Source organism: Podarcis vaucheri (genome assembly GCF_965113315.1).
Source record: "Podarcis vaucheri genome assembly, chromosome: Z".
NCBI lineage: Eukaryota > Metazoa > Chordata > Lepidosauria > Squamata > Lacertidae > Podarcis > Podarcis vaucheri.
In genome coordinates this window covers 23,229,279-23,253,267 of record NC_138758.1, presented here as the reverse complement: position 1 = coordinate 23,253,267, position 23,989 = coordinate 23,229,279, and the positions used below count along the sequence as shown (strand labels likewise).

Here is a 23,989-nt window from a genome sequence, read left to right as displayed (position 1 = left end):
TCAGCTGACTTCGCGTTCCCTCTCCTTTTCTTACCCTTGTCAGTCTTACTCCTCTGTCCCTGGGATTTGCCAAAGAAGGCAGTTCTGTTCTCTCCACACACACACCCCACCTTTTTAAAAAAGTAGGGATGGAAATGTCGTCTTCTTTTTGCTAGTCGCTTCCTCGGAGAGCCATTAGGAATCCTGAATGGAGCTGGGAAGCTGGATATATTTTCTCACTCTCTAGGATGCTGCGCAAAGTGTTGGAAGGGGGTTGATCGGGCCACAAGCCCTTCTGAGCTGGGCTGAAGTTTCTTTTCGGCTTTGAAGAGGGGGGGAGTAGGGGAAGCAAAGAAGGAAGGCTTCCCTCCTGATCTTTCTTTATTTTATTCTCTAAAAGAAGAAAGAGACTCCACATTTGGAACGGGGATCATGGCTTTGAGCTCCAGGGCGCATGCTTTCTCCGTGGACGTTTTAGTGGGCAACTCGGGGAAGCGCAAACTTCTGGATTTGGAAGAAGAGGAGCGCTCTGCTGAGAAAGTAGCCGAGAAGACAGTCTTCGGGAAAAACCAGGCGCCAGGTAAAGTCGCCCTTCTCTCTTCTTTCTTCTCACTGTAGTGCTAGTCCGGCAATCTCCGAATCGTGCAGTCCAAACTATACATTCTTCGGTAGTCCGTCAGCGCGTTTAGAATTGTAGCCTGAAAGGATTCAGTCCTAATTTCCCAGCTTCCCTGAGAGCAAATTCCCATTTAATCCAAAAAAAAATTACTTTTGAGTTAGGATTGCGCGGTTCAGCTGAGTCTCCCTCTGCGTCTGATAGGGTTTACTCCCTGGTACAACCTTAAGAAAAGCATGGCACGGGAACATATTATTTATTGTATTTCCTCATTTGCCAGCCGGAAGAAGAATCCGGCGTCCCCCTAAAACTTGCTCTGTTTTCAATAACGCTTGCCCCAAATAAAAAGTTAGGACTGTGTTGAATAAGCGAAGGGTAAAATAACAAGGGTCTTTGTACAATGAAGGCGGACGCACGCCGAGGGGGTACTTTTCCAAATCCGAGTGCTAAACTGTGAGTTTTTAATTTAAGATTCTTAAATGTGAATAGGGCTCAGCCGTGCTCCCAGTTCTACTAAAGGGAATGGATCAAAGCCTCGTTTTACACCGAGGGAAGACCAAAGCGATTAATCTGGGGCCTGTGGGTGATCTGTGTTCTGTTTCGGGCATAACCTTTAAACTCGCGCAATTCAAATGAAATTTAGAGAGGCCAACTGCAGCGTAAACTACACCTAGCGCTCAATTGAATGCCAAGTAATTGCTTCAGTGGCGGCGGAAGAGAGGAAATCCCCCCATCGTTATTTACACCCCAGGGAACATACGACCCCGCAAATGTTACTGGACTGTAACTCCCATCATTCCTGACCATTGACCAGACTGACTGGAGCAGATGGAAGGTGGCGGTCCAAGAGCACCTGCAGGGACCGAGAGTTCCTCATCCCGGATTTACTCTCGTCTTCCACACATTTACTTGCGAGCTCATATTTCCCCAAAATTTCTCTAGGAACGAAGCCGTGCTAAAATAAGTCATATGTGTGCGTGCGTGGCTGCAATTGTTTGAATCGTTTCTTAAAAAAAATATCCACACTATCTATTTAAAGCACATTAAAAGCACTCTGTTTTCCCCAAAGACTCATGGAATCTGTAGCTTGTTAAGGGTGCTTAACAAACTACGTTCCCAAGATTCCTGCGTGGTGCTGGTAAAGTACTTTAAATCCATAGTGTGAATGGAGCAGGTTCGAGTGCCATCAGATTTTCCTCCCAGCAGTCCATAGGAATTATCGGCGCCTACTAAGTCTCTGCCTAGAAAATCCTTCCAGGACTTCCAATGGATATTTGAGAGCACTTCCTAAAAACGAATGGCTCTCAGTGGCCCTCGCAACGCATCCCTGCAGCTTCCGCTTGAATTCCGATCCGAGCCACTCGGAAGGAAAGGGAGCCAATGGCATGTCCAAGCCGCGGGCACTCGCTATAGTTCTGTCCCCGTACCCCGCTTGCATTTATTTCCTCCCAGAAAAGAAATCTAAGGGAGAAACGGCGGGCTCCCTCGCGGAGGAAACCAGAGAAGGGGCCGGAGCGATCCAAGTGGACCTGCAAGGTTCGGAATTGTGGAAGAGGTTTCACGAAATCGGCACTGAAATGATTATCACCAAAGCCGGCAGGTAGGGCATCTGGTCCGGAGTTTCATATCTCTCTTCCTTTTTTTTGTTATTGTGTGTATGCGTGTGCTGCGCGCGATCTGCCCCCAGATAGCACTCTAAATTTCCAGTAACGTGTTAGCGACTGTGCTTGCCGGCGTGTCAGCTGCTGTGCTAAAAATGCACACGATTGCTCTACCCTTTCCAATAAACCAGCGCTGGCATGGTCCGAAGTCTATGCGCTCACGGAATTGTGGGTTCGATCAAGCAAATTACTAAGGCTGCTGTCCTATACTGTACCCGCTTACCTGGGAGTAAGGCAAGCCCCACTGCGCTGAGTCGAATTTACTTCAGAATAGACATGTATAGGATTGTACTGTAAGGCCTTTTTCTTTCTTTTAACAAACACGGGTGGATTCTGGTACATTCCACCTTTCATTCATTCTTATTAATATCCTGTTTCTGAGCGACACTTTCCAAGTCCCGCCGGTTTCAACGCCAAATAATTCAGCGCTTGCTCAACTCTCTCCTGGAAAGTAACTGATTAATCTTGAGAGTGCTTTGGTCGGGGTGGGTCGTGCCCATACTATGCACAAATGGCATGCTTACTCAGAAGTAAGCCACACTGTGTTCTAGAGGGTGGGGGAGGCTTATTTTAACAACGGAGACAAATTTGTTCTCCCCACAACTCAGGGAGAGGCTTCGCTATCCTTCCCCTCCCCCTTTTATTTCCAATGAAAACGAAACAGGGAAATCAAGGGACCTTTCTTGCCAGAGGTTACATTTTTTAAACTCAGCACCTCAGTGTCTGAGGCAGAATTTCCGTCCATGGTAAGGCGAAGGGATACAGGAAAGTCTGAAAGAGCCTTACATAAATCACAATTCAGAACCGTAGTTCCATCAACCCTAACAATTACTTTGCCTGCTCCAGTTCTCTAGAGGCGCGGGTGTGTGTTGGTCCTTGCTCAATCCTGAACCGAAGCTCCTTATAATCTTGGAGGGTAATTCCTTCACACACACCCCTAACGCCAAGGACCAACACACACCCGCGCTTAAGATAATTTGTTTTCCCTATTTCAAACCAAATATTTGCAGTACGGGGGATGGGGGAAGCACAGGCAGATATGTTTATCGTTTGCTCCTGTCCTTCATCTACACTGCAGGCTCCCCTCTCCTCACGACCTGGAATAAATTCTGTAGCGAAAAGCTCCTCCTTAATAACAGTGATCCTGATAAGATCGTGATTTGGGAGAGTGAGAGAAAACTGATGAGCTAATGGATAATTCGGTGGCCGAGGATTTTACTATGGGGATTTTGTGATATGCGTAAAACTTATCACTGGTCTCCCGCACCGACAATGCAGTAGCCATTTTCTAATATCATTTTAAATAAAAGGTTATTCAAGTCCCGGGCCCGCAAACCCTGCAGGGCCAACTTAGCAGGTTTCGGTGAAAACAAAGTAAAATATATGTAAACCACTAAACCCAGAGTCTAAAATTACGTTAACTGCACCACTGAATCGATAAAAAGACAATCTCTTCCCACGATATTCTTTCTCTTACCATCGCCTCTCTCACAAGTTCATCCTTCGCTGATCAAGAGAAATGACTATAATAACCTTCTGCAGGGTCTTTTCTCCATTAAATCTATTCGATTCCCAAACCAGAGCTCCATGAATTAGTGGGTGACGAGTCATTATCACCAAGGCCGAGCTGTTAAGGCAAAGCTTGAGGCTGCAATTTCATGTACGTTTACATGGGAGTAAGAACTCGGTGAGACTTACTTCCAAGTGAAGCCTTAAAGGAACAGAAGAAGCTGCCTTATACTGTCAGTTTGTCTACATTGACTAGCAGCGGCTCTCCAGGATTTTAGAAAGATAATCTTCCTCGGTTCTAAATGCAGATACCAAAAATTAAAGCATGTGCTCTTCCACTGAGTTAGTAAGATTGGGTGACTGTGAGGAGCCTAACATCAGGATCCTAAACATCCTTGGTTTGATGTCAGTACATTTCAAGGCAACCTATTCCTAAGTAGGTGTCCTTTCTTTTAACTACTGGAGGAAACTGTGCATGGATTTGATCTGCCTACAATCCTGCCCATGGTTACTTAGGAGTAAGGCCCTTTAAGCCAAGGACTTAACTTCTGAGTACTTGATTTATTTGATTTCTTACCTGCCCTCTACTATAAGGTCAGAAAGAGACACAAAACATTTCTGATAAGCCTTCCTGGAGAGAAGGCTGACCTTGTCACCAGTATGGTGTCATTAAAAGAAGGAAGGAAGGAAGGAAGGAAGGAAGGAAGGAAGGAAGGAAGGAAGGAAGATGCTTTTAAAAATTCGCTTTTGAACATCCATGCCTGAGGATGTGTGCCGTGAAATTCCAAATCTCAAGATTCCAGTGTTTTTGGCACTCAGTAGCTAGATGGATGAAATGCATAGCTTTAAATGCTTTTGCTTTGTGCACCCATTTGTTGTTTGGCTGAACATTTTTGCAGTTCTTTGCAGAGAGAGGGAGAAAGCGAGATTAATTTATGAAGGTCATAAGAAGATATGAAGGGCCCAGTCTGATCAGGCCAAAGATGTATTGTTCTCAACCTTCAGGAAACCTGCAAGTGGCACCTGTGTGCAACAGAGTTCTCCCCACTTGTGATTCTCAGCAACTGGTATTCAGAGGCTACTGATTCAGACAATAGAGGGAGAACGTGGCCATCATGGCTATTAGCCATTGACAGCCTCATTCTCAACAGATAAGAGTTGTGAGGAGTCAGAGTGCAGTAAAAGTCCCTGGCCAAGTCAGAATGTAGACATCTCCCCTTATTTAAAACACCTCACACAACATCCCTTGCAAAATTATTAAAACAATGAGAAGCCAATGCAGTGCCCCCAGATGTTGTTGGATAGGAATTCCCATCAGCCTCAGCCAGCATGGCCTATGGTCAAGTTGAAGTCCAGTAGCATCTTGAGGGCACCATGTTAGCTACCCCTGAAGTCTAGGGCAATAAAAGGTTCTGCCCTGAATAGCAGGTGCAGACAGAATGGTCTTCAGAAAAGTGCTATGCAGAGGGTAATATGTTTTACTTCACTTACTTCAAAATGTGGGAAACCATCCATGCCTTATTTGCTCTCTCATCCTTACCCTTGACCTCAGCATTGCAGTGGAAAGCCAGGAGTTCTGTGGTGCCTTAAAGGCAGAGGTGCACTGGAATTCTATACAACTCTACTCAGATAACAGCCCTATTGAATGCACTGCGACTCACTCCTAGCTAACTAAGGCTGAGTTCACACTCTCAATTACTGTGCACTCACTGTGTTGGGTTTTTACCCAGATTTCTGTGCCGTGTTCACACAGGCCATTATATTTTTTTTTAAAATGCACATTTCCTGCAGGGTTTTTTTAAAAGCACAGCTGGTTTTTTTGATGCATTGTTTCTTAAACCAGATTCACATGGGTTGGAGCATTCAAGCCTTTTCTAATTTTTCTCTAGCCTCCTTTGCACAGGGCAAAGACACCCCCATCCTGTAGTGTGTACACAAACAAAATGTGTTTGTGACACTATGAAGCCTTGCTGATGTGAACAGGGAGAGAGGAAAGACCCATGGAAGGTGTGTGTTTATGTTAACAACTTCACGGCCTTCTAAAATGGCAATGTGAACATACCCCAAGTATAGGATTGCAGACACATTTGTTAGGGGACTAGAGGAGGATGGGGAACCTGTGGCCCTCCAGGTGTTTCTGAACTTCATGTCTCCCCAGCCACCATGGCCAACAGTCAGGTGCAGTGAGAGTTGTATAGTTCAGGAACATCTGGCATGTTTATTTACTGTTACATTCACATCCTAACTTTTCTTTATTTCATCCTCACAACAACGCTGTGAAGTAGGTTAAGCTGAAAGATGGTGACTGGCCCAAGGTCACCCAGGAAGCTTCATGGCTGAGTGAGGATTTGAACCCTGAAAGGTCCTGGTCCAACATTATCGCCACTATACCATTGCTGGCTCTCTGTTCCTCACTGCTGGGCTGGAATCTTGTTTTTCTGGTAAACCTTTCTACGGAACTGGCACATCGACATGCTCTTGCATCTCCACTCTCTCCTCCCCTTGGTCTTCGGTCCTTCTGACGACTTTCCTTCCTACCTTTCAGCCGCAGCCCAAGGCTTGGTAAACGAACAGTCTGGTCCTACTGACAATCTGTTGGAGGGAGAGAGAGAAAAATCCTGCTGTGGTTGGGATCCTTTTTCCCACGAAGCATGTTTTAAGATTTAGCACTGATAATGGTGCCTGAATGATTTCACACTCATTCGCGGGTATAGAAAGATTTTGGAAAACGAAAGAAAATACTAAACACTTTTAATCGGGCTTATTCACTATGACAGAAACCAGCAATTTACGACTTCTAGTAGTATTTTGCATAACACTATAGCTACTTATGTTCTTACTAATAGGAAGGGTTCAAACTATTACTTCCACGCCAGTTTCTATCAGGTCTCTGTGGCGCAATGTGCCAGTGCTGTTAACCAGAAGGTTTGTGGTTCGTGGGCAAGATTCCTGCACTGCAGCGGGGTGGACTAGATGACCCTTGGGGTCCCTTCCAATCCTACAATTCTTTGATTCTGCTACACCTGAAAATAGATCAGTTATCCCCTTCTGATGTGATAGGGAATGGGGGGTGATGATAATAGAGGGAGCAGCAAAAGAGGGAAACTCAGCCGGAACCTGTTCATGTTTACTCGAAAGTAATTTCCATTGAGTTCAAGGGGGCTTACTCCCAAGTCAGCGCGCACAGGATCATGCCCATTTCTTGCAAGTCTCATCAGCTGTAAGCCTTGCAATGCAAAGGGAACGGGGTGTGAAAGGCAGGTTCGCCGGCCTGAGACTTCCGGGGCTCATAAAGCGGCAGGTATCCCTTCAGGTATGGCTGTGGACAGTTGCGCGATGACCCCTGAGCAGTGGAGACAGAGCGGGATAAGAAAAGAACCAAGGAACTGGATGCCAAATGAAACCTATTGCTCTTCTTACGCTTCTCGCAGGAGAATGTTTCCGTCGGTCAGAGTCAAAGTGAAAGGTCTGGATTCGATGAAGCAATATTACATCGCCATAGACGTGGTGCCGGTAGATTCGAAAAGATACAGGTAAAACGCGGACCGTTCTCCTTTGGAAGCTAAGCAAGATATAGGGTCAGTTCACACGTGCACGCTCTCATTCGCGGATGACTTCAGCAGGAGGTGATGACGACGTGCCTCCTGCTTGTGTCAGGGCCTTCAGCTCCCAACCAGCACAGAAAGCGATGCGCATATGGTAGCATCACCTCACACTCAATCTTTTCCCAGCTTCATCTGCCAGTTACAGGATGGTTCCTTCCTACATGTACGTGTGAATCAGTCCCGCTGATGTCGAAGGGACTTGCCCCTCCACCCCAGTAGGCCTGGAAGCCATTTTAAAGCAAGCAGATGCGCTTCATGCAGGATTCCCTTTTCTCTTCAAATACTTCCCCCGCTCCCTTCCTAATTTCATAATATGACCATCAACTTACACGTGAAACTGCAGTCCGCTCTTATGCCTATTTTCTCATATTCAGCAGGATTCCCCCCCGCCCCCCTTCTAGGAAATAACCTCGTCTCCTCAAATCATTCAGGGCCGGAGTTACGTGGAGTAATCCTAAACCGATTCCTCTTTTTTAAAGCTTTTCTGACTCATTGGCAAAATATATCAATAGTTTGCTGTTTGCACGAATTGACGACATCCCAAATACTCTGAAGTATCTGGACCCAAAGAGATATTTCCCCCACTAATTCCTACTGATTTTAAATCCGCATGAAAAACAGCAGTCAAAAACGGATTGTAGGCAGGGCTCTTCAGACGCTGACAGAAAGATAAGATCCAAGTCAGTTCTAAATGCGAGTTCTTAAAGCACAGTCCTATGTCTGCACAAAAGTAAGCCCTACTGAATTCAGTGGGGCTTACCTCCATGCAGGTGCGGTTAACACTGCAGCCTAAGCAAACTCCTTCAGACTCCATAATAAGTCAAGCCTGCTGGTTCAGGTCTATAGCCCATCTAGGCTAGCATCCTGTGGGCCGACCAGAAGCCTGTGGGAAGTCTGCACGCAGGACCTGAGAACAGCAGCAGTTCCAAGCAAATGGTATTCCATACATAGCGCCCCAGACCGTGGTGGTAGAACAAAACCATCGAGGCTAGCAGCTTTGTCCTCCATGAAATTATCTAAACCTTTTAAAAAAAGGAGGGGGAAAAAGGTCACCTGAGTTGGTGGCCATCACTGCCAGTGCCTCATGAGGGAGTTCCACAGGTTAACTATGCGCTGCACGAAGGAATATACACACTTCAGATCTGCGTAAAGAAGTATACGTACACACACGGCGGGCCTGCGTCCCCCTGGCGCGAGATTCTATGTGCCACAGACAGAAGCTGTGTGCCCCACAGTCCCGTTTACTTTCACCCCGTGCTCTTCCTTCCACCGCTGGTCTGGGAGACGATGTGCACATTGGTTTCTACAGTACCTCTTTCCCATATAGGTGCTTTTGATCAGGACTCTTAGGAACACGGGAAATTGCCTTATACTGAGCGTGATTATTGCCTGCGCGCCCCGATTTCAGGGAAGTATTCCCAGCACTACCAGGAGGAGATGCGGGGCAAAAGAGACGTTCTGCCGCTGAGCTACGGCCTTTCCCCAAAGGGCTTGGGAAAAGTTGCAAAGTAAACAAACAGTTCGCAGGACCTCAGGGAGCCTTCGACAATAATTTCACAGGTTGAGATCAGGGGCTGCCTTTTGAAAAAGCTGCCTTTCTCTCCCACATCAAAGGCAGCAGGAGCCTTGAGCTAACGCAACAGTGAGCGTGTTACGTCCCAAAGGTTTCAATGCGGGATATGTAATCTTGTTGTTTAAATCGCTCACGGAAATCAGATACACTTTCTATAAAATAATAATAATGCCAGTTTCGGTGTTCCTTTTGGGAAGATCCGCCCCACACATTTAGGATATTCAACACATATGAAAAGCACGCTGGAAACTAGTTCTGTGAGAGGAAAGCTGCGGTTCCCATGATTCTTTGCGAGAAGCCATATGCTTTAACCGTGCTTTAAATATGTGGCGCGTTTTTGCTCTGTCGTTGCTTTCGCAGCGCAACCCTATACATAAGAAAGTTCCCCGAGTTCCATAGGAGTTACTACCTAAAACAAAAGAATAGGATTATTAACACTGCGATGCTATACACCCTTGCCTGGGAGTACCCTCCATAGAGCTCATTGGGCCTTACTTTTGAGTAAGCATGCATGTGGTCCTTCTGTCGGTGTTCTAAAGGTGAAAAAATATTGAGATGTCCGCTGCAGAGAGAAACATACTCAGGGTTCAGATACCTGACGTGAGTGAATTTCATGAAGCGAATGTTTCAAGCGTTGAGTCCTAAATAGAACTATAATCTCTTTGTGGGCAAAGCAGGGGTAAGAGTATAGGGCGGAGGGGGGGGGGGGCGGAAGGCTGAGACTTAACGATCGCGAGCCAGTTACGATCCCGCGGAGTGTCTGGCAAGGAAAAGGAGGCTTTAAAAACCTGACTGCTGGGGATGCTGCACACCTGGTCAGTTTTTTGGAATCCCTTTGAAGGAGCCCTGAGTTTATAATGAGGCACAGGCAATACCCCCAAACTCCATGCACATTTCACAGGACCCCAGAACAGAAAGAACCGGGAGGAAACTGCAGCTATAGGATTTAGTATTTAATCATTATTGTTAGAGATCAACTCAGAGTTGATCTGCTACTAATAACTGATGTTGGAGGGTAGCATCAGGGGAAGAACTTACTGGGGTTTTTTTTTTCATTGAGCTTCTTGGTCTCTCTTTACACCAGAAAAGGAATCCTAGGCTACCAACAAAAAACAGCTTAAATAAGTGGCAAATGTAATAAAAGGGTAGCCTTCTGAATGGGCAGTGAGAGATGAAGGAATGTCCTCAACATTCCATTTTTAAGGGCTCTTGACAGGGTAGGCTCTGATTGCCAGGTGACTCAGCACTGCTGCCAATTATGTGTACTCTGCATAACTCAGAAAGAGGGCATAATATTGTATTGGGGGGTGTGCTCAAGAATGTTTGTGAGTTTCCTACAGGCAGAGTCTGACTGTGAGAAGAGGATGCTAGGCCATTGGTCTGATCTGGCAGGTGCATCTAATGTTCTTATGATGTGTGGTTGAGAAGCCAACTACAGGACTTAATGTGGGTTCTGCATCAGATTGCTCTGCTGATTCCTAACCTCACGACCTCTGTCCCCTATGAAGGTATGTCTACCACAGCTCCCAGTGGATGGTGGCTGGAAACACAGACCATTCCTGCATCACACCCCGGCTTTACATCCACCCAGATTCCCCTTGCTCTGGAGAGACCTGGATGAGACAGATCATCAGCTTTGATCGGGTGAAACTGACCAACAATGAGATGGACGACAAAGGGCATGTAGGTGTGGATTGGAGGGTGCACTGCTATAACGGGAGAAGAAGGGAGGGATGGACAGAGTTTTCTTGTTGGAACAAGAAATAACTTTTAGGGCTACCCTAGAATTTCCTTATATGTGTGTTCATTTGAAACCATTGTATGCGGCACTCTTCATTTTACCAAAATTTCTAGGGGAGCTCATGCCAATTAAAACAAAACCCACAATCAGTTAGGAAGTTGGTAGTCTGTCTAGTTTTCAGCATTATTACATTCAGAGTCACAGCCCCACATGCTTTGCAGGTTGGAATTTAAGAAATTGCAAGCGAGGGAGAGAAAGTTCTGTCTCTGTGCATAAGTGTATGAGTTCCTTTACCATAAAGTCAAGGGACTCGGGTGGTGGTGTGGTATAAACCACTGAACCTAGGGCTTGCCGATCAGAAGGTCGGCGGTTCGAATCCCCGTGACAGGGTGAGCTCCCGTTGCTCGGTCCCTGCTCCTGCCAACCTAGCAGTTCGAAAGCACGTCAAAGTGCAAGTAGATAAATAGGTACCACTCCAGCGGGAAAGTAAACGGCATTTCCGTGCGCTGCTCTGGTTCGCCAGAAGCAGCTTAGTCATGCTGGCCACATGACCCAGAAGCTGTATGCTGGCTCCCTCAGCCAATAAAGCAAGATGAGCACCGCAACCCCAGAGTCGGCCATGACTGGACCTAATGGTCAGGGGTCCCTTTACCTTTACCATGAAGTCACCACAGTGATGCAAGGGCCACATCGGAGAAAATGCATAGCTAGAGCCCCTTTGTGCTGCAGCACCTGTCCCTCTCATCCTGCTCTGGTAATGTAAGGGCATAAAGATCCAATGATGGAGCTCCTTACCACCCCCATTGTCAAGGTCACCTCCCTTGGAGCATAGATCAGCACTGACGCTATAAACCAGAGATAGGAAAATGTTTTCATTCCAAGCACTACATCTCCATTTCTGGCGGCTACATGCCAGTGATACACATGGCCAGGGGCAAAAGTGGGTGGAGCAATGGATATGATTCTTACCTCTGTACAATTGCCTACATTTCAGCCATGCAAAAGCCAGAGGCTTCTATGCACCCTTTCACACATCCACCTATGCAAGTGAGTGGCACTCAAGGACACAGAATAGGGCTGGGAGAGTCCCAAGAGCCAGATATAGTAGCACTAGGTCCCTAGACCTGAGGTTTTTAAAGACATTTGCCTGTCTTCTCTTACAGATTATTCTGCAGTCCATGCACAAATACAAGCCAAGAGTCCATGTCATCGTCCAGGATTCCCGGTTTGATCTGTCCCAGATCCAGTCACTGCCAGCAGCCGGTGTTCAGACCTTCTCATTTAAAGAAACTGAATTCACCACTGTCACAGCCTATCAAAACCAGCAGGCAAGTTAATAATAATAATAATAATAATAATAATAATAATAATAATAATAAATTTTATTTATATCCCACCCTCCCCAGCCGAAGCCGGGCTCAGGGCGGCTAACAACAATCAAATAATCCAACATTCTAAAAACATTTCATTATAAAAATTAATTAAAATCAAATTGATGGCAACCGTTAAGCAAAATTCTGTGCAGATTGCCAGAGGAGGGAGTCAGGTTGCGCCATTACTTAAGAGATGCTTCAAAAATGGTACTTCCATTCATTTCTCTTCAGAATTTGGAATGTGCAAATTAAGGTAGTTTCTTTTCCACCCTGAAGTGGGACTGATGTATTAAAAAAAAATGCACGCAAATAAATTAACACAGAAATGCATTATATTATGGAAAACTGCTCTGTAAAAATAGGAAAACTATCATGCTAAAATGTGTGTATTAGGAGAAAATCACACTAAAATCCCAATGGAGTTTCATGAGAACTCGTTTTAAAAAATAAAGAAAGAAATACAAGTTGATGTGGAAAGGTGGAGAACTGAATTTAACACAGGAAAAGTGAGAAACCGAGAGAAACTGAAATTGACACATTCACCTATCCCTAGTGCGCATAGTCTTGGCCTGAACCCTCTAAGCTAGATTGCATCCCTCAAGTGTGGTGGAAAGTGCTACCAATAAGGTCAGCTTCTGTATATGGAAAAGTGTGTGTGCGCGCGCACAGACCAAATTGCAGTGTGCCTCAATGTTGATTAAATGCTGCCCCTACACAAAACTTGATGTTAATGTGAATGAATCTGTCAATTTACATGTAATTTGGTTTCTTATTTTTCCAGTGTTAAGTTTGGTCTGCCCCATTTCTGCATACTTTTCAGATATTTTTATATTTTAAGCCCTCATGAAAATTCATATGCATTCTCAGGCACATTTCTCCTATCATACAATTTTTGCAAGTCAGGTTTCCTCTGTAGGGTGGATTTATCCATGTTATTTTGGCTGATGGATGAGTTCCTTCCACACCCTTTGCACTTATATACACATTTTTGTTTGCATTCTTTAGTTGGAAGACTGTATCACAAAATCCAAACAAAAGCAAAGAAGAGCTGTGTTCCGATTCACATGTTTGGGCTAGGGAAGTGTGGGCTTTGTGAAACCCAAATGAATTGCTCTCTCATTCCTAGTTCAGTTATTTATACCAAAATTCTTTTTTTTTGGGGGGGGGTGTTTTCCTTGCAGGGGGCACCACTCATAGGATTTTATTTTGAGTTACAATTAAAAACAGGGGCAACACAAACAACAATACAACAGGGTTATTAATAGAATAAAAAAACCTTACTGAAAACAATCCCTACTATATCATGCATGTGAGGTCATTTTTTGCTCACAAACTATTTGCTCATAGTTAAGATCTTTAAATGACATAAATTGAATGATAATTATTATTACTTAAAAATTGTGTGGCGGTTTAACCACGAGTGTGCCAAACTGCACGGATGCATCAATAGAACAGTACTGAAAGTATATTGATGTGAGCATGCATAAGATCACATCAAAACTGCTGATTTGGTGAAGTTTTCTCTTTAGACGAATCAGGGCAGTAACATTAGGGTATGAGTCTGCAAAAGCCTATCCAGATATGAAAAGCTGATGCACAATTTAATATGCAATTTTATGCTGGTTTTGTTTATGTTTTGTATCTTTTAAAAATGAACTTGCTTTTACTTCTGACTTTTTATTGATAATTTAAATGAGTATTTTATTTTATGTGAACTGCTTAGAGGCTAAAAAATATTAGCAGTATATGAATTCCAATCAATCAATCAATCAATCAATCAAGGAATGACTTCAAAGGTGTAGCAAATGCAACACATTCTAACCCAGCAAATGATTATTAGTTAAACTGGGACTCAAGAGGAGTGGAACAAACTCAAAGAGCAGAAGAACAATGGCCTCTCACGGCCTCACCATTTATATCCCTCTCCCTACACTCATGTATACCTAAAACCCCTTACTGAGGACAGTGCTCCACAAAACTGACAGAATGCACTCTCGTGACCATGAAAAGCTCATGTTTATATGTAGGGTAATTGTGACAATTTCTTAAAAACCTGTTCTAACATTGAGCACATATGAGTAGGGATGGAAGGATCTGTTGGTTTTGTTCTGTCCATTTCTCAATTATCCAATATTCAATTCATTTCTCAGCACTTCTGCAGCAATCTGCATTTTAAAAAAAAGAACAATTAATCACCATTTTAGTGTGAATTTCCCCCAGCAAGCATATTTTTGCATGCTGTTTTGTACACATTTTTTGCAAGCAGTTCCCCTTAATAGAATGCATTTTTAATGTGTTTGCTGATAACACTCAAGGTTGCAGGCTCAATCCCTGTATGGGCCGGCTGCATATTCCTACATTGCAGGGGGTTGGACTAGATGATCCCCAGGGTCCCTTCCAACTCTACAGTTCTGTGATTCTGTGATTCTGTGATTCTGTGTTTTTCACTACTACATTTATTTTTATGCACTTCCCCCTAATATATGCATTTTTAAAAAACATTGTTTGGAGAACTGCAACACAAAATTCAGGCAAATGTGCATTTTGAAGGATGACTGTAGTTACGTTTTCATATTGTTTCAGAAAGGGCAGATTTCATAGATTTGCCTTTAAGTGTGAATGGAATCAATTTTCTCCTGCAAATGAATGACATTCTGTCTAACTAGGTTTTTGCCATTCTAGTGTTGGGTTACTTCAAGGGTAGGCAAATTAAGGCCCGGGGGCCAGATCTGGCCCAATTGCCTTCTAAATCTGGCCCACGAACGGTCCAGGAATCAGCGTGTTTTTACATGTGTAGAATGTGTGCTTTTATTTAAAATGCATCTCTGGGTTATTTGTGGGGCATAGGAACTCGTTCATTATTTTTTTTTTCAAAATATAGTCTGGCCCCCCACAAGGTCTGAGGGACAGTGGACCGGCCCCCTGCTGAAAAAGTTTGCTGACCTGGTTACAGCACTCAAACAATTCTTTCTTTGTTGTTTTGCTCCGAATGTCCACAGATAACAAAACTGAAGATTGACCGGAATCCCTTTGCTAAAGGGTTTAGAGACCCCGGAAGAAACAGGTAAATTATTATTATTTATTTGCTGGGCTGTCCACTAGTTAAAGGTACAGTGGTGCCTCGCAAGATGAAATTAATTCGTTCCGCGAGTTTTTTTGTCTAGCGAATTTTTCGTCTTGCAAAGCACGGTGTCGGAAAAGTTTTGGAAAAGCTTCAAAAATCACCAAAAACCTCAAAAAAGGCTACCACACCGCGTTCTATGAGTTGCTCCTCAAAGTCAAGTCGCAACTGTATTAACGGTGTTAAGAAAAAGGAAACAAACTTGCAAGACATTTTCGTCTTGCGAAGCAAGCCCATAGGGAAATTCGTCTTGCGAAGCAGCTCAAAAACCGCAAAACCCTTTCGTCTAGCGAGTTTTTCGTCTTGCAAGGCATTCGTCTTGCGGGGCACCACTGTATCATAGTCCGGCCTTGGTCAGCTTCGTGATCTCCAAATGTTTTGACTACAACTCCCATCAGCCCCAGCAAGTGCTGGTGGGAGGAGCTGTGGTTCAAAACATCTTGAGGAGACCAGATCCATGAAGGCTATCCTAACTAATTGATAGTATGAGTTTCAGTGTAATAACCAGTTAACCAATGGAGTAGTATATGCTTTTGCCTTGTAGTTTTCTATTACATAATATTGCAGTTTTCCAGTTTCATCTGTTATTTTCCTAAAACACTTAGAGTCTGCTTTGCTATTAAGCTGCATATACACATATGAAATAATAAATAATATTTGCACATGGTAAAAACAATAGTTACAAACCCCCTCTGTCCAACCCCTCACCTTGTTTTCTGATGACCCCATGGGTGTTGCAGGAGGCACCCAATGTGGGAGAAAGGGAGGAGAGACTCCTATTTTAAAGTGGTCCTTATTACTCGCAGTTTTCACAATATTTCATGTTTATTTCTAATATTCAGACGTATGCCCCTGAATACCAGTTGCTGGGAACCACAAGTGGAGAGAATGCCGGTGTTACTCTTGTGTCTTGTTTGTGGGCTTCCCATAATGGGCATCTGGTTGGCCATTGTCAGAACAGAAAGCTGTGGCAGATGGGCCTTTGGTCTGATCCAGCTGCAAGGCTTTCCTTAACAAGCTGGAGCACATTTTAAGCTAAGCAATTAAACAAAACAAAAATTAATCGGTTGCAATCTGATTTATGTGTCATATCCTACTTTCATGTGCACAGTAAGACATATTTTTGCCAGAATCTCAAGAGCCACCCAGGATGTACTGCATACTCACTAGAGCTTCTGAGACATCCACCTTCCAAAAACAACCCTCCCTACCTCTTGAGGGCCAAACTAGATTATTTGCAGGCTATTTGTTTGCTATATGTGAATAGTCTGTCACTACATCTGTTTGTTTAGTGCAACAAAACTGCCTTGCTTCCTGTCTACAAACTTGCTGGATGCAGAAGCTTCTGCACTGTGGCACCCATCACTCACCTTCCATTGAACGTCATAGTTGCAGCACCTTCTGTGATGCCCCAGAAGCTTCACACCTGGCGTGACTGAGCCACTTGTACTCCCCTTTGATGAGAAGGGTGCATTCCTAGTGTGGAAACCTGAATGTGGATTGCCCCTATCAGAACCGAGGCCTTCATTTTCCGTGAAGGGGGGTGGGTGGGTGGGTGTAATACAACTTTTGGTATATAGTCATTGGTAGGTTGATACACTGATAATCTCAACAATATCCTATTTTGTATGCCTTGGTCTCTTAGGATCGTGGGCAAGAAAGAAAGTGTGATGCAGGGATATTTTGCTTGAATTCTGTAATTCCCCCCCCCCCATCTCCATAAAGGAAAGTGGAAATTTGATTACTTTTACAAGTGTTCATATTTCCTGTTTGGTTATTTCCTATAATGCTATGACTCTGCTAAATACCGTAGTACCCGACTTGTCAATATCTGAACCAGGCTTTGGAACATATTCCTATGCAAGTGCTAGGCTGATGTCCCTGCTTTGCTTTGTAGAGGAGTATTGGATGGACTTCTGGAATCATATCCGTGGCGACCATCACTTACCCTAGATTTTAAGTCTTTTGGTGCAGAAAGTCAGGGTAAGTACAGAATTCTCCACTGTTTCTGAGATCATTATGCTGAACTTTAAGCAACAGTGGCATGATTTTCAACATGTTCAGTGCAGTCAGTTCCTCGGAGGCTTTGGCAACCTGAATACTGGGATAGCAACGAAGCTAATTTTCAGTAAAGACATTGCATCTGATTGCCATGCAAATTTGGCTTTTAACTTTCTGGGCTAGAGAATTAAAATTATTTAAAACATCATTTCCCTGCCCCGGGGAAGGTTAGGATCAGGATCCATGTTTCACTCCCTGTTTTCTTGAGACAGGGCTGGGAAAGTCTCTTGTATGAGACCCTGGAGATGTACTGCCAATCAGTGCAGACAATACTGAGAAGGATGGATTGGTGATGTGACTTGGTATAAGGCAGATTCCTATATTCCTGTTAATGCTGTATGTCAGCATGCTCATGAAATGCTTTTGATAAAGAGCCTTTCCACGCCGACCAATGCCATGTCTCACAGCAATATAATGCTGAGCTGGACTGACTTGAGCCCCATCAGGTCTGCTCTAAGCATGGCTAAGCCTGAGCAGAGCTGAAGGATTTTTCCTTTTAAACTGTTTTAAGAAGAAGCAGATTTCCTTTGGAAAGACCATAGATTGGTGGTAGAGAATCTGGTTCCATGCCTGGGGAACAAGAAGAACCAATGGTCTAGGGCAGGGGTGTCCAACAGGTAGTTCTGGTCGATTGCAGGGGGTTCGTGGTAGATCTTGGTGGTTCGTGGCCCCCCAAAAAAATGAAAAAGGGGGTGGGGAGCTCAACAACTCTGGCTTCCTAAAAAAAGTTCAACAACTTTGGTAGATCACTGCCAGTTTTTTTTATAGTGGGAGTACATCTCAGTCTCTTGAAAGTTGGACATGCCTAGTCTAGGGCACTGGCAGCCCCCAGCCCCTATCCACTCCGGAATGAATGGAGATAGGTCAGTGTGATGGGTCTCATCAGAACACCAAGACCCCAACATCTGCCTGAGCATGATGGATGCTGGACCTGATTATCCCCATGAGGGGGTGACTGGGAGTTACTTGTCTAAGGCCACCAAATGAATCCCTGAATCCCTGATAGAGGCAAGAGTTGAATTGAAGGGCTTTCTGGTTCATTGCTCAACCTTGTGCAGCCTAGTCCCAGGCCTGTTTACACAGGAGTCAGTCTCACTGCAGAGCCAGCCCAAGGAATTTGGATGCCTGAGGCAAAGGATGAGATAGTGTTCCACTTACCTACGCAGAGAAGCTGACTGGACTGATAGCTGAATCTCATTTCAACAGGGAGCTTCATTCACTGCCCCTAAAGAAAGCAGGCTCATTTAGGGAAATGCCATAGCCTTGCATGCAGAAGGTCTCAGATGGAGTGCCTGGAGAAGTAGATGGACCAATGGTCCTATGCTGTGTATGGCAGTAGTTGCAAAAAGAACTCTAATTTCCAGCAGAGGGGTTCAGATAGGGTAATGGCAGATGCCACTTAGTGGTGTCTGGTGCCCAGTGGATCTGGCAAGGTGGAAGCCAGGGTGTCCATTATTAAGTGGAGGCAGAGCCAATTAATTCTAGTTTTCTCTCATTTGCCCTCCTATTCGCTGAATCCACACTGCACAGGTTATTGGGGATAGCCTGAGGTTGGTGGGGCAGTGCCTCATTTCCCCAAGTGGACCAACCTTTACTGCTGCACACACACACCCCAGCATCTGCCACTGGAAATGTATTTATTTATGACATTTACATATTGCTTAATCATTAGAATTTCTACGTGGTGTACATAAAAATAAACCATACAAGGAATGTAACAAAACCAAAGAAATCATCATAGAACCAACAGAAACTCAAACTAACTTAAAATGCCTGCTGGAATAAGGGGGACTTCATCATGCACCTGGAGTTCAGAAAAGAGGGTGTCTAACTTTAATTAGGAAGAGAGTTCCACAAGCTTGGGCCACAAGTTATGAGCTGTTCATCTGTGCCACTGGGAAACACCAAAGGGGATCTCATTGATTGATCAGGAATATAAGGGAGCAGATAGTCCTAAAGATATTGTGGACCCCAGTTGTTCAGGGCCTTGTAAGTTAATACAAGAACCTTGAACTTGGCTTGGTAACATATGGGCAGCCAATGAGAGCTTTTAGGAACCAGAGTTCTGTGTTGGCAGTAGTCTATCTCCAGCAACAGTCTAGCTACAGCATTTTTCAACAGCTGGTGCCTTCACACCAGGCACAAGGGTAGCTTCACCAACAATAAGGCAGGTCCTGTCTCACTCTGTTCAACGGGGCTTTAGCTACTATGCTGCTACATTAGTTCCAGTGTGTTTCAGTTGCCTGGGGTCCTTATTTTCATTCTGAATAATCCTGCAATAATTTCGTACAGAAAGCTAAAATATTTGTTGATTTTGGATGCCAAGTAGAAGGAGGATATGCTGTTTTAACAGTTCCTTTTCATCAGCCTAGCAAAGAGGGAGCTGTTGCATCTTTGGGGCCTGCGGGCAGCTTGTCCTTTGAGAATCCTAGGTCTTTGGCTTCTTCTGAGCCCAACTGATTAATCAAAGGGGGATTTGCCCCCTTTTAAGATTTTGCTCATTAATCCATCAATTAAATTGCTCAAAGCTTGCAGCCTGGATAAATACCCAGCTTTACATTCTGGTGAGATAATTACACATGCTTGATTGCAAGGAACACTCATTCCACTTTAAACTCTCTCCAAAAGAGTGTAGAAATGGCAGAATGAGTGTGTGTGTGTGTGTGTGTGTGTTTGGAGAGAGAGAGAGAGAGAGAGAGAGAGAGAAGAGAGAGAGAGAGGAACACAAGGGCAGTCAGAGAACTTACCATGGCACTCATCTCCTCCCTCCCTCAGAAACTGGTACCACGAATCAACTGCAGAAAATAATTCTTAGTTGAATTTCTGTCATTCTGTCAAACAGTGTTACAATTTCAGCCATGTTGCACACACCATAATTTCAGTTATGCTAATAGTTTTCATACCTTTGGAGACCAAATACAGACCCGGAGTGAGATCTCGGCCCAAAATCATGACAGAGCAAGGTTCCCAAATGGCTGCCCATGCTCTCATGGGAGAAAATGGGATGTTCCAGTTTTCCTGGGGCAGTTGATGGGTATGGAGCCAGCAGGTTAGGAGAAAATAGAGAGGAGAAAACAATAATTGCTCAGGCAAACTTTGTGTTTGAACAGGAAGTCCCTTTAGCTCTTCCTGTTGAGGCAAGCCAATGGCCAATCTGGGTGGAGTCATTCCAATACCTGGGATCTCTTTACATTCTAGAGCAAAAGTAGAGAACCTTTTAATCCCAACAACCACATTCAGCCATGGACAACTTTCCAGGGTCCATGCAACAGTGGTGGGCAGGGCCAAAAGCAAAAGTTCACGGAGCAACAGATGAGAGTGGTTGATTCAGTAGGCCACTTTCTAAACACACAAAATGTCTCTATGTCTCTATTATTGCATGGTGCATTTTCAGGTATGTGATCGAAACCCACCTCCAAACAGCAACAATCTGGGAGTAACCAGAGAGAGAAAGGGAAATCTCTCTCTCTTTTTAAAAAAATATTTTAACAACATAATTTTCCTTGCCTTACTGTAGGTGGAAGTCCTGGGTCTTCCCCTGTGACACCCCCCGGGGGAACTCCGTCTCCTCTCAGCTCTCTTCTCTCTCCCTCTTGCTCTCCTCCTACACTCCACCTGTCAGCAAGCAACCTCAGAATGTCATGCCCGGAATCTTACCTCCACCACTTTGGCCTCCCCGTCTGCTACAAGATTTGCCCTACCGGCCTTTTAAGACAGCCATCGCTGATATTCCCAAGCCATCCTAAACTGGGAAATGCTTCCAGCCCACCCCTTTTGCCTCACTTCATGGTGGAGATGCCTGCACTGTCTTCTCTGAGCATAACCAACGTCAAAAGTGGCAAAGCAGAAGACCTAAATGGACCAAGCCCCCAAGGGCCCAGTTCTGCTGGACATATGCTATATGGCTTGCATGCATCTGGAAACATTTTCCCATCAAGTCCCATTACCCAGGAAGCCCTTAATTGTGCCTTACATCCTCCATATGGTTTCTACGGCTATAACTTCTCCATGCCATCCAGGCTGATGAACACAACAGGACATTTCAAAGCAAATGACGGTGTTCCATCCCCTCTCAGAGAGAGCAGGTGCAACCACTCTCCCTGGCCTTCTGCAATTAACCACTGCCTCTAATGGGACTCCTTTAACATCGCAGAAGCAGTGGCATGTCAAAAACTGCAGAGCTTCTGGCTTTGGCTCATCAGCAAAAGCTGATGGATTGTTGGCAGTGGACCATGGAGTGGACCATAATCGGATGAGTTGAGTGCAAAACTTTGGCATCCTGAGATTCTCTATGGCAATGAAATTGTGTGTGGGTTGTTTTTTTAGGGAGTGGAGTTTGCTAAATATTTACTGGAAGGGCAAAATCCGCCATCTGTTTGTTGCGGGAGGGAGGCTCACCATTATTACTTGCAGTGAATCATAGCAGAGCTTCAGTCCGGGCTGCCTGGACACTATATAGTGTCTTCCACTGTGCCTCAGAAATAGAGATGCAGGATCATTCCCTGAAGATGGGAAGTCCGTAGCTTCTGGTGTATCTCTGGGAAGGTGGTGGCAGGGAGAGGTGGACACTATTTGGTGAATATTTGACAAAATGACCCTCCTTTTGTGGGGGAAGGCTCAAGGGTAAACAAAAAACAAAAAAACACCACTCAGAATTTTGCTCTCCACTCAGAAAAAAAAGTATTTTGAGAAATTGTGGCTGAGCTCTACCCAAGCTGCCTCACTGATTTTCTCAAGGGACCATCTGTCTTCATAATAACTACACAAAATATGAAAGATATTGAAATAGGGGGAAGCTGAGATTGCTAATTTACTCAGTCATTTAAAGAATTTGGGTAAAATGTAGATTGGACGTTCTTTCTTTTATTTTTATTTTTTTATTTTTTTAAAGCACTTTTCAGCAGAATTTTAGCATCCATGAGATTACTGAAGTGTAAAGTGATCCAAAGGTTATTTTCACCAGACTCTGTGCCTTTCTCATTCCTCAGAGTTATTTTGAGAATATCTTTGCATACTCAAATTGATTTCATGGATCTTTTAAAGGACTGATGCCTCAATTCTTCCTGTCCCCAACTCCCTCTCCCTGTTCTCTGAGCAAAGCACTTATTAGACTATTGTCCCATTCAATCTCTCCCCCCTCCCCCCTTGCCTCCAATCACTATTAACTGTTTATTAACCTTTTCTATGTTCAGTGTCATAGGCCTGTTTCCTCTGGGTTGTACCAGTTCAGGTTGCAGATAGAGGCTGTTGCATTATTTGCTTCTCTTTATATATGTTCTAAAAAGTGCCCTGCGCATAGAAAATTAGCATGTTAGGGAAAATTCTAGGTAGGAACCCCATACCCTTCAACGTTTCTCCGATGAAAATAGGGACGTCCCATTCCATAATGATAATTATGGGGGTCAGATAATTCCATACCCTCCCACATTTCTCCAATGAAAATAGGGACATTCTGGGATCAAACCAGAAACTGGGATGGCTTCTCTAAATCAGGGACGTCCCTGGAAAATAAGGACACTTGGAGGGTCTGGAACCCTTCTCTTGACACTTCATCTAATATATGGAGGGAGATATTCTGAGTGAAGGTTTCAGTCCTGCTGACTCACATCTGTGGTCTGAATTGCTCCAGCCCAAACACAAATTGGCCACCATGAGAACAGAGGGACAAACTAGACATGGCATGAAGCATGTGATTGGTCCTTTTATGTGCCTTTAGTTTCGTTCACTGAATAGTACTTGTGGGAGTGGCAGTGGTGCTTTCAGGACAGGACTTTGGGGCAGGTATCCAGAGTCTCATTCTGGACTCAGTCTGCCATTCTGAGCATGGCAGATATTTACTGGGGCGCAGGTGGAGGGAAAGTGGTTGTACACACGCTTTTCATTCAGTGCTGTGTTGCCAGCGTGTGCTCAGGGCACCAAAACAGCAGAGGAACACAAAAAGGAGACCCATCAAATTCCATCATAATGGAAACACACACACACACACACACACACACTTTCTTACACTCCACCACAACTCTTTCTCCATTTTTATTTTTATTTTGGTTCTATTTTTATTACTTATCCCCACCTGAACCTGGGGGCGTTCCTACAAATGTAGATAGAAATAATGCCAGGAAATCAGATCCTGTTGTGCGTTACAATAAATCTGTTTTGTTTTGTTTTATAGTTTAGTATTGTTTTCATTTCACATTACAAATGGCGGGGCACCATAATCTTTTCAATGCTCAGGGCCTCTAATGGTGTCAGTACAGCTCTGTTCGCATTTTAAAAGGCCTGACATCTTCAAGCAGGGCTAAGGCAGATTCCTGTCTGAAACCCTGGAGAGCAGATAGACTACTGAGCTAGATAGACCAATGGTCTGGCTTGTTCCTCAGTTTCCCTCCAGGAGTGAACAGGTGTGCTGTCCAGATCAAGATTTTGACAAGGGCAAATGGTTAAACCCAATTTCCTTCCACACTGTAGTCTGGATCTTCCCATAGCTACTGCTTTTTTTTTTTTTTAAAGGAGGCATGCAAAGCCAATCACATTCTTTATGTTGGTCCTAATCCGTTACAGGTATTCTCAAGCCCAAGGGCCAGATTCCCCTACAGGCAACCTTTGGAGGTCCACATGGCACTAGTGGTGTGGGTCCAGAAGTAGAAGTGGGTGGGGCAACTGGCATGGCTCACCGTTTTGTACAGTAGGCTACATTTCAGCCATGCAAAAGCCAAAAGTTTCTACATATAACCCCACCCCTGTACCTCTCTC

The 23,989-nt window shown here is 44.4% G+C and overlaps 1 protein-coding gene across 1 annotated transcript; it reads left to right on the top strand.

Annotated features, from left to right (window-relative positions):
• TBX22 (T-box transcription factor 22) lies at positions 1 to 23,307 on the top strand. Its single transcript, XM_082208472.1, has 8 exons — positions 1 to 559; positions 2,048 to 2,195; positions 7,197 to 7,298; positions 10,452 to 10,626; positions 11,848 to 12,012; positions 15,057 to 15,121; positions 17,076 to 17,161; positions 20,757 to 23,307. Exons 1-8 carry the CDS (start codon positions 412 to 414, stop codon positions 21,368 to 21,370), a joined length of 1,503 nt encoding a protein of 500 aa, XP_082064598.1. The 5' UTR covers positions 1 to 411; the 3' UTR covers positions 21,371 to 23,307.
• The last annotated feature ends 682 nt before the right edge of the window (positions 23,308 to 23,989 follow it).

What these genes read in the sequence shown, in the direction of transcription:
- TBX22 (XM_082208472.1), top strand. Translation starts at nt 412, where the DNA reads ATGGCTTTGAGCTCCAGGGCGCATGCTTTCTCCGTGGACGTTTTAGTG. An exon ending in GTAGATTCGAAAAGATACAG is followed by an intron (nt 7,299 to 10,451) that starts GTAAAACGCGGA and finishes TCCCCTATGAAG; the next exon opens with GTATGTCTACCACAGCTCCC. An exon ending in AGATGGACGACAAAGGGCAT is followed by an intron (nt 10,627 to 11,847) that starts GTAGGTGTGGAT and finishes CTTCTCTTACAG; the next exon opens with ATTATTCTGCAGTCCATGCA.